The following is an 11,177-nucleotide window of genomic DNA, read 5'->3' as shown; positions in this document are numbered from 1 at the left end:
AACCCCCCCCCCCCCCCCTCTATTTCTCTTTCTAAACTGACGGCTCTCTCTCTCTATCTTTTCATAGAGGTTTATTGGATGACATCATTGGTGCAATATTCAGCTGCTATTATCAAATATTATGCTGCACTCGGAATGAAGATTTAATTTTATGAATTAATCAAGTTGTTGTTTTGGATTATAACACAAATATTCCGTTTTTTTATTAAAATAAGTTTTTTTTTTCTAGGCTTAATTTTATTTTAGTTTATCTTGCTTTTAATATGAGTTGAGATTATGGCCGTAAACGAGTCAAGCTTGAGCGAGCTCAGGCTTAGCTTGTGTTCGGCTCGTTCGAAATAGCTCGTGTTTGAAATTGGCTCGGATTAAATATTCGTGTTCGGCTCGAAATTGGCTCGAAAAAATTAAATTGAAAAAAAAAAGATGTAAAGTGTGGGATTCAAACTTATACCAAATGTATACAAAAAAAGACTAGTCACATTGCCACATTAGATGGATATTGGATACGAACCAACAACATTCCCATGCAATAAAAGACGCTATGGTGATTTAAACTTAGATATAAATATACAATATATTATTACATAAATAATATATATAATTTCCTTATTTGAAGCTAAACTGAGCCAAACACTATCGAACTAAGGATTATTCATGTTCAACTTGTTTATAATTTGAGCTTTAAAAATTTGTTCGTGTTCGGCTTGTTTACTTAATGAACGAGCCAAACATGAGTTACTTAACGAGTCGAACACGAGCTGTTCACGAACGAGCTTTTTTGATAACCCTAGTTGAAATATTATAGCATTTATGAACATGAGTACATGGATTAATGTGCATTGCATCTAGAGATCTATGCATAAATATTAAATTTAAATCATAATAATTGTTGAAATAAAATAATAATGAATTTAATATTTATAAAACTAGTTAAGATGAAATTTGGCTTTGGATATTTTTCAATTTTCTTCAAAAAAATAAAAATAAAAAAAAAACAAAAAAACCTTGGGATAACCATACTTAGGTGAAAAATAAATAAATAAATATTAACAGTATTTGGAAAAAATAAAGAAAATAAATAATCCCAACTTTGGATGTGTTATTTATTTATTGGTAGTGGGGGCGACGAAGATATATAATTACATACGAATGTAATTATATATCTATCACTTAAATATTTATAATTTTGAATATCATATTGAAAATATTACTATTATTAACTTTTAAATATGATAACAATCTATAAAATATAATTATAAAAGAACTTGTAACAAAATCGCCTCTTTTTACATGATTTAGGGCTATAAAGAGCAAAGCTTGAGCGAGCTTAGGCTTAACTTGTGTTTGGCATATTCAAAATTGACTCGCATTCAAAATTAACTTGTGTTCGGCTTGATTTACATATTCTTCTTGCTTTGCTAATGTTCGACTCGTTAAAATTAATTAGAAAAAAAATAGATATATAGTTTTTGATTCAAACATACACTAATTTTGTGCAATAAAATGCATAAGAAATGTTATCATTTAAACTTAGATATAAACATATATAATATTATTGTATAAATAATATTATTGTATAAAAAATATATATAAATTTCTTTATTTCGAGCTAAAACGAACTGAGCGGCGAGCATGATCAAATAAAAGATTGTTTGTGTTAGTCTCGCGTACTTAACGAGTTGAACACAAACTCTTCATGAACAACGAGCTTTTTAACAGCCCTAACCATGATGACAAAAGTTCATTTATTTCTTTTTTTATTTTTCATTTAAACTTTAACATAAGTGCACACATAATATAGCCTTAGAAGTGCTCAGAAATGTAATCAACAACTTTTAACAAGAAGTCCCATTAATAAAAGGTCAAGCTAAGTATGAAAAGCTTATTACTTTAAAAATAAAAATAAAAAAAAAATGAAAATTTTAAAAAGCAAGTTTTACAGAAGAATAGACAGGCCTTCCTTCTTGGGAGGAACCTTGTTGCCAGGAAAAGATTGGCGAGAGATGTCTACCAGAGCTTTGAAACTGTAAGGCTCATGCATGGAGAGTTCAGACAGCACTTTCCTATTCAGCTGAATATTCTCCCTCATCAATCCATGCATGAAATTACCATAATTCACCTGAGATAATCATAGACATGCAATGAGTGCAATAAACTTTTGAATCCTAACTTTGGCATAATTGCAGCCGGACAATATCGAAACATGAACGCCACACAATTCTGATGTATTTACATATCTAAAACCCAAGGTTTGATATTTACACTTATATAAAACCTTGGTGTCATAAATCTATGCATGAAAATGTGTATTTCACTCTTAAAAAGAGAGTGATGGTGATATTTCTATGTGTGTCATAAATCTATGCATGAAAATATGTATTTCACTCTTAAAAAGAAAGTGATGGTGATATTTCTATGTGATATATTATTAAAGATTGGAGTGGAGTGCATGTAAATATGAATGTTTAGGTGTTAGATATATAGATTTATAAGAATTTTGTGGTATGCATGTAAATGCTCTCTTTTTATAACTATCAAACTTTAGTGATTACATGTGCCATGATCATACCATTGAGAATTGTGATAAAAGCGAATGTTGGGATTCTATGGTAAATTTTAATATTTGCTTGAGCATTTGAAAAAGAAATTGAGAAGATAATAGTTTTGTAAATGGTAAAGTTTCAAGTTGTTATGTATGTAAAAATCAAGGCAATAGTGCAACTTCTACCTTATGTCATACTAGCTCAAATCAACAAAATCTACACTATGAGATGAAATTTTTCGATATATAACCTACTAAAGGCAATAAGTAGATTGCTAAGATAGAGAAATTATAATTTACACAAACACTCAAAGTTCTTGATAATGTTTTTATCCCTCTAAGGTAGACTCCTCTCCCTTGCAACTAAGGCAAAGCGAGCGCAACATATCATCTTGAAATAATCTTTTTTGGAATATTGTGGTATGTGCACTCAAAATAGAAAATCATCCTTAGATTAGTTGATACAAAAAAGCATTCAATGAGTTACAAAAATGAAGCGATGAATAAGACCAAATAAGAAAATGCTTAAAAATAACAATGAAGAAGATAAATTTGCAATGAGTTGAGTGTATGGATCAAACATTAAGATTTTTCTAAATTCCTGTTGTAAGACAAAGGACTGCTCAGGCACAAGATAATATAATTTTAATAAATTTATAATTAGTAAAGAATAGTATTTTGATATTTAAATAATAATGAATGTTGTTAAATACTTCCAACTGGCTAATGATTAATATAACGCCAAAGAACTTCAAACTATAAAGTTTTGATATTCAAGTGTTTATCCTTACTTGGAGCTCACCTGAATGTGAACGCAATTTTAGTATATTTAAACATAGAAGTACAAAACAATATTATGCATTGACTATTATTATGGAAATTAATTTATATATATATTAACAATTGTTTCAAAGCAAAAGAAAATGCAAAATGGGTCAAAGTCACCTCAAAGATTTAGTTTAAATTAAATATAATAGGCCCTTGATTTGAAGTACAAACATTGTGATATTATTGATCATATCATTTTAGAGAATATAAATGATGCTAATGAGCGGTTTAAAAAAATGAATAATATGTCGAATGATGATAATGAATTAATTAATGGTGAGAAAAATTTGAACGAGTGACGTTGCAAAAGTCAACCGTGTTTACAGAAGGACCTACAATATTCAAGATTGATTAAAGATCAATCTTTAAGAGAAATAATTTTCATTTGGGCTTAAAGTTGTAATTGAATATGAAAATGATGAAGGTGATGACGAAGATTATGATTTTGAATAAATGATAATACTGATGAAGGAAACAAGGCGTCTTTAACTTGTTATGATGATGATTATGATTCTTAAGATGATTAGAATAATATATTTAAAAATTATTACACTTGCAATAAAAATTATATTATTTTCAATTCTAAGTGGTTGAGATATTTAACTGTTAAACCTAAACATCACTTTTGTTATTTTTATTATCATTATGACTTATCTTTTAATCTACTAAATTTTCATATTTTGCTGTATTTTTTATTCATGGCTTTCAATATTTTTCATCATCTTTAAAATAACATGTGTCGCATTATGCACTATGCATTATGACTCTAAAAAGATCTTTGTGTTATGGTATGTTATTCTCCATTGACATTTGCTCCCTCGAGCAACAGATGATATTATAGATCACCAAATCGTCAATAGCTAGTTTACACAGCAAAAAAAAATCATCCTCCACTCCTAAGTAGAAATAATTTAATGGGATTTGTTGCCCCCAATTCAAGGTATTTGATTAACTGAAGAACTCGGGTAACACTTGGATCAATTTGGGGTATTGCAATATTAGAAGAAACAAAACCCTCCTTAGAGAGGTTCGCTAACCTCTTGAATGACTCTATTCACACTTTGGCCTAACTACTTATCAATAGGCTCTTACTGTAAACCAATGTGGGAGAATTGATAGTGGCAAGTAAGTACGAGTTTGATTCGCTACTTGATTATATATTCTATGATGGAGAAACCTAAGCATTCAATGTGATCATAATTTTTTTGAACAAATGCAATGTAAATCTTACTAAAGAATATTGATGGTATGATTAAAGGCTTTACCACCAAAACCTTCTATCAATTATTTAGTAGGTTATTGAATCTACAAAGCAGCTTGTCTACCAATTTTGCCACGACAAGAAAAGTTTCCTTGAGTTGACTCAAGAAGGCCATCCCTTTAGAATCCATCCAACGAAAGTTATACTTCACTCCAACAAACAAGATGAGGAAGGCAACTTCCAATTGGGTACTTTTTAAACTGCTAATAACGACAACAACAATAACAACAATATCAACAACAAGCATTTACCCCCACTGAGTGGGGTCGGTTGGCATGAATCAGGGTCGGTTGCATGAATCATTTTTTCTCCATTATGTCCTATTGAGTGTCATATTTTCATTTAATTCCAATAAATTAAGAACATTTTTATACAAAATTGCCAAGTCTTTTTAGGTTTACCTCTACCTTTCTTAGTATAAGTAAAATCTAAATAATCTACTCTCCTAACAAGACATCATATGGTCGACGTTTAATGTGGTCAAACCATTTTAGGCGACCTTCTCTAATGTTTTCTACAACTGGAGCTACTCCAACCCTTACATGGATAAATTCATTTCACATTTTGTCTCTTAGCATAAAACCATTCATCCACTAGAGCATTCTTGTCTCAAAAAAACCTAATTTTATGCTTCTCTTTTACAGGCCAACATTTTGCGTCATAAAGCATTGCATATCTCACCACCATCTTACAAAATTTTCCATTAAAGTCAAAAAGGAACTTTTCAATTAAACAATGGAACCAGCATTCCTCCACTTCAACCAACCAACTTGAATTCTGCTGATAATCTGCTCATCTATATCATCATCACTTTGAACAACAGACCTAATATATCTAAAACCTTCACTCCTTTTAAAACTTGATCACCAATTATTACAATTGGGGTTTTATATCTACTATCACTAAAATTACATTCCAAGTATTCAATTTTAGATCAACTAAAACGAAAGCCTTTAGACACTAAAGATGACCTCCATAATTCAAGTTTTTCCCTGAAATCTCCCTAATCTTATCCACAAGAAAGATATCATCAGCAAAAAACATACACCAAAATACATCCTCCTGTAAATAGGGTTGTAAACGAGCCGAGCTTGAGTGAGCTCAGACTTTGCTTGTGTTCAGCTTGTTTGAAACTAGCTCGTGTTCGAAATTGCTCGTGAACAATGCGTATGTGTTCGGCTTGGTTTACATTTTTTTGTTCATGTTCAGCTTGAAATCACCTCGTTTAAATTAAGCCTATAAACAAATCAAACATGACCAAGCCCATGACCTAATCATTGTATTTTATTTTATGTTTCCTCCTCACAAGCAACCACAATAAATTATAAATTTCATAATTTAAATTATTTTATGTAACTACTTAAATAATTAATTTTTGTAAAAACAGAGAAATTTCATATAGAAATTCCTGTGTGCAATGATTTGATAATTAATGGTTGCCAAAGCCCATGCTAAGTTTTCCTTTTATAAAGGCATACAAAAATTTTCAAGTCAAAAATCTCGATGTGAGACTAAAGTTGGTTAGGAGAATTTTCCTCATACCACTATGAAGAGTGCCTAGTAGATTTTTTTTTTTTAAAATCCTGATTTCCCATTTGAGTGGTTAAAGATTTTTTTTAAAAAAATGCGTGGCTAAGAATTTTTAGGGTTATTTACAGGCATGTTACCCAAATCCCACACCTAAATTTATATATATATTTTTAAAATATACCACCCAAACATTTTTTCTAATTTAGCATTTATTTAATATATATAAAAATAAATATAAAAAATATATATTAATAATTTTCTTTAATTAATTAAATATTTCAAGTAAAAGTTAGTATTTGTTTATATATATTTGTTTTCGAGCCAATTCAAGCCGAACACGAGCAAACAAATATTTTCTCGTGTTCGACTCATTTATATTTTGAGCTTAAAAAATTATTCGTGTTTGACTCGTTATGCTTAATGAACGAGCCTAACACAAGCTACTTTACGAGTCAAACACGAGCTGTTTGCGAATGACGAGCCATTTTGACAACCCTACTTGTAAATGTCTGGTAAGAGCGTCCATAACTAAAGCAAAAGGATATGGCCTTAAAATTAATCACTAGCGTAATGCAACTGAACTAGGAAAATGCTTGATCAATCCTCTTTGTGTTCGAATACAAATAGCTCTAGTATATATAGCTTTAATGACTTAAATATAAGAAATATCAACACTTTTCTTTTTTAGAACTTTCTAAATTACTTCTCTTGAAATTTTATCCCAAGCTTTTTCTAAATCAACAACAATCATATGTAGATCATCATTATTCTCCCTATATCGCTCTTCGTACTTTTCAAACAACCGACCAAAGACAAAAAGAAAATAATGTGAGCATTAACAAGCAAATTGATGGAGAATATTCTTTTATATGAAGAATAATTTTGCAAGCATAATTATGATATCAAAATCTTTGGCGACCTTATAACAAGGAAGTTGTAGAAGCACACCACATCAGCCATCCATCCTATTAGCCATGTCATCGTTTTCCAAGGCATATGATTAAAAACCACCGGCTTCAAAAACTCCTTTGAGAAGACACATCAAGATGATAAATTATAATTTTTGATTGATTACCTATCCTAGCTTTGAAGGTGAATGACATCTTCTCCTGGCTTAGAAGTTAGAAAAATGATAAAGTAGGCAGTTCAAATTCCCAAAGTTGTGGGAGGAGCGGCAAAGGTAAAGTAGTGTAAGCAAATGGCTCTCATTCCACCTTAGATGGTACTATCAACCCCCCAACACCAGTTTAATCAAATATAGTTTGTATTTGCATAAAAATTAATTCAATAAAAATAATGTAATAGATTATAGAGAGAAAACCATCACCCTCCTTAACCCTCAAGTCCTTTTCACGTAAAATGAATCACTAATAGAGAAATTTACTTACTTTTCATCTTTTTCAAGTGATGAATCTACTTAATCAAATTTGATTGCATTGGATACTCTGACCAAAGAAGAGCCAACCATAAAACCTTCCTGATGGTGTGTCATATTGGAAGTGATAGTGAGCCAAATATACATACACCTAACTACCCTTTGTCATATGAAACAAGAATAGAGGCTGTTCAAGAAATGCCTCTTATTGATTTCAATCCAACATATTTTGAAGTTGATGCAGTCTAGAAAATGCAATTGTGTTGTAGCAAAATCCAACCATCCCAAATTAGCATATTTACTTCCCAAACTTTCTAGTTCAATATATTTTTCTTTTGGCATTGTTGGATCATTAGCCTCATTAAGATTTTGGATAGAGGTTCTAGTTTTAACCATTATAAATGACAATTTTCTTCCCTACAAATTAAGGGCTAGTACTATGAGACCAATTTATCATCCAAACCCACCAGGTAAAAATATTTTGATGGAATTGCAGAAGAAAGTTGTTGAGTTGTATAAGATGTATACAGCATGGCTGTACTGTAATTAGCAGAGTATTACAACCTAATTTGTCTAAGACAGTTCGCTGATAAAATGATTGACAAAGGAAATTATCTCTTTCTAAGGTTAGGTAACAAATTAGGGGTTACAAGTTAAAAAGGGGCATATAAAAATTGGACCATCTAATATGGAATTGATATCTTTGGTTTAAGCTTAGTAAACATGAGACTAGGTTACTTAACTAGATTACTTAAGAGCTTGATGATGGCTTCCTCCCTACTAAGAATTCCTTTTTCCCTTAGAATTTTGATCTTAATTTTAGCTCTTCATTGTTTCTCCTTCCTACCAAGAAGTTTCCTAAGCTTCTTTACTCTTTTGTAAGTCAAGATACAAAAACATTCTAGATTATGTTTGAAATTGTGCAATATGAGGTATTCCTCGATGCTTTTTCCCTTAAAAACACAATAAAGCTCACGCCTCATTGTACCAATTTGAGGTGTACATGTTCAGGTGCACCTCAAAGCACGATTCTGGTTAGAATTTTTTTACAAATAATAAGAGAATAATTATCTCACTTAACTCTCGTTACCTTCAAGCACCTCCTAGCAACACTCACACATCCTCTCACCCATTGGTCTTCTCTTCGGCCGCTGTTAATGTCTTTTTCCACTGTCAACTAGAGATGTCAAAAATTGAATAAGCATGCTAAGTCAACCGGAACTTAACTAAAAAAATCCGGCTTCGACCCACCTGAATTTTCGGTTGGATTCAGTTTAGGAATACTAATAAAATTATTTTTTGGGGTTAGGTTTAGGTTGATCCGCCAACCCAAAATCGATCCAAAATTGACCCGTCAATCCGATATTGATTCAAAATCGACACGATTTTGACTCGAAATCAACCCGAATAACTATTATAACATATGATAAATAGGTTATACAGATCGGTTTTGGGTTGACAGGTTTGGTTCAGGTTGAACTTTCTTACCGTATAAGTATTTGAGTTGGGATTCGAGTCATGCAGTTTTGGGTCGAGCCACCCGAACCCGACCTGTGAACACCATTGCATCGACACTCTCTGTTGCCACCAACCTCCATCGTTTCTAATATTGTTATCTTTTTTGTAATTGCCATTGGATGCCTTCTCTGCACTCATTGTTACATTCCTGGACTTTAATAATTCTTAATACCTATGGCAGGTTATGCTTTTTTCTTGAAGTGTGGGACAAATAATGAGTATTTGAGGGGATTTGTATTAAATATTTTAAGTTATTTTATTATTATTTTATTAGGTTTAGTACTTCGCCTTAGTATCTTGACCTATTTTGGAAATTTGATCGCCTTCTTAATTTGCTCAATTTAGCACTTCTTGCTTTGTTAACATGTTGATGTATTACTTTTAATGCATTAATAATAAGTTAGGATATTATTACGTTACTTCTTATTTCACACTTTAAGTTTGAACAACACTTTTTCTTTATGCAACTTTTTGAGTGAAGCTTATGCCTAAAGGCTCGCTCATCTCATGAAAAAACTTGTCTGCTCATCTCATGAAAAAAAATGGCTCAATACCTAATTGCATATTTTTAACCATGATTGTAGATAAAAAAAAAGTAGAATGGTAAAAATCACAAACTTAAATCCTGCATAACTTAAATCTTTTTTCTCCACTCATTTTACTTTGAATCCTATATTTTTTTTAAAAATTCAGGGATACAATATATTTAATTCATCATCTCCGTCGCGCCCAAGAAGCTTAAACTTAAGGCTGAGCTTCTTCGATGGGGGACAGAGAATGAACACTTAATATTTATTATTCAGCACAAACTACCTATCAACTTCATTTTTGTGTTATAAGGGCTAATGTATGCAGGCAATCAGAAAAGAAGAGCTTATGTATGTGAGGAATCAGAGAAGAAGAGCTTATGTATGCGGGGAATCAGAGAAGAAGACTAACATGTGAGTGAAACAGTAAGAATTTCTTCAAATTCAAAAAAGTGACTCCCCAAATATAATAATTTGACTATCCGTCATTTAGGTGATTAAATCGCCAGAGTACTGAAATTTTTTACTGACGTGCATCAAATAAGCTCCACCAAGCCATTACATAAGCAATTTTCCATCCAATTCATCCCTCGACAACGAACTGAAATCCAAAACTCCAGGCAAAAGAAAACTACGAAAATTTATCTTACCCCATGTAGGCGAGTGCCGGCATTGATACGCTCAATCCAGAGCGATCGCATGTCCCTCTTCTTGTTCCGCCGATCCCTATAAGAGTATTGCAACGCCTTCTCCACCCTCTCCCTTGCTATTCTGATGCAGTTCTTTGCCCTACCACGAAAACCCTTCGCTAATTTGAATATCTTGTCCTTGTTCATCTTCTCTCCCGATGCCCCTCTTTCTCCGAGATTCCAATTCGAAATTCCTGTTCTCCGATCAAGCTGCCGCTTCAGCAATACATCGAAGATCTACACGTATATGTATACAAACGTATAGAAAGAGAGAGATTGGGAGAGAATGCGAGACTGTAACCTCTGCTTTCGCCGCTTCAGCCTCCGATTTCGATGCCGAGATCGACGCCACGCTCTACTCTTCTAGGGCAGTGAGTGGGAGGAGCTCGGAAAGGTGGGATCATAGACGTTCGTATTCGTATAAAAATGTGTTTTTTATTTTTTATTTTTTATTATTATTTTTATTATTTTTTGGAAAATTTGGGGGTGAAACTTGAAAGAGATAGATTTACAATCCTGCCACCCAATTTATATACATATAATTATCCCAAAAATTTATTATCAAAATATTTTATAAAGAGGTGATTACATAAAAGACACTGAAAACATTGACAAATTATTTCATACGGTCTGATCATGACCGTCGATCACCGCAAACGCGTATTCTAGTGGGCACACGATAGTCCAAATCGGTGATCGACGGTGGAGATTGGACACCGCATACAGAAATACATGCGGCCCGTATGAAATAATTTCTCCAAAACATTGTTATTTACATATCGAACACTCTCTTTCATTCATGTTTGAAATTCTCACTCAAATATCAAATGCATGAGTTTAAAAAAATCATTTGGATGGTTGATTTGTAAATAGTAATATTTATTCTGCTTTATATGTAATTATCCCT

General features: G+C 32.0%; 1 protein-coding gene across 1 annotated transcript; it reads right to left on the bottom strand.

Annotated features, from left to right (window-relative positions):
• Positions 1-1,798: 1,798 nt before the first annotated feature.
• LOC110023825 (50S ribosomal protein L20) lies at positions 1,799-10,670 on the bottom strand. Its single transcript, XM_020723431.1, has 3 exons — positions 10,572-10,670; positions 10,232-10,464; positions 1,799-2,119 (listed from the first exon to the last, which is right to left on the bottom strand). The coding sequence occupies exons 2-3, from the start codon at positions 10,415-10,417 to the stop codon at positions 1,937-1,939; spliced, it is 369 nt and encodes a 122-aa protein (XP_020579090.1). The 5' UTR covers positions 10,418-10,464; positions 10,572-10,670; the 3' UTR covers positions 1,799-1,936.
• Positions 10,671-11,177: the final 507 nt, after the last annotated feature.

Source organism: Phalaenopsis equestris, unplaced genomic scaffold (genome assembly GCF_001263595.1).
Source record: "Phalaenopsis equestris unplaced genomic scaffold, ASM126359v1 Scaffold000232, whole genome shotgun sequence".
In the NCBI taxonomy this organism is placed as follows: domain Eukaryota; kingdom Viridiplantae; phylum Streptophyta; class Magnoliopsida; order Asparagales; family Orchidaceae; genus Phalaenopsis; species Phalaenopsis equestris.
Note: the sequence above shows the minus strand (reverse complement) of the source record. Positions and strands in the feature narration are given on the sequence as shown.

Excerpts from the sequence above, each read along its gene's own strand:
- LOC110023825 (XM_020723431.1), bottom strand. The coding sequence starts at position 10,417 with ATGAACAAGGACAAGATATTCAAATTAGCGAAGGGTTTTCGTGGTAGG. Across the intron at positions 2,120-10,231 it reads CCGGCACTCGCCTACATGGG|GTGAATTATGGTAATTTCAT; the intron begins GTAAGATAAATT and ends TGATTATCTCAG.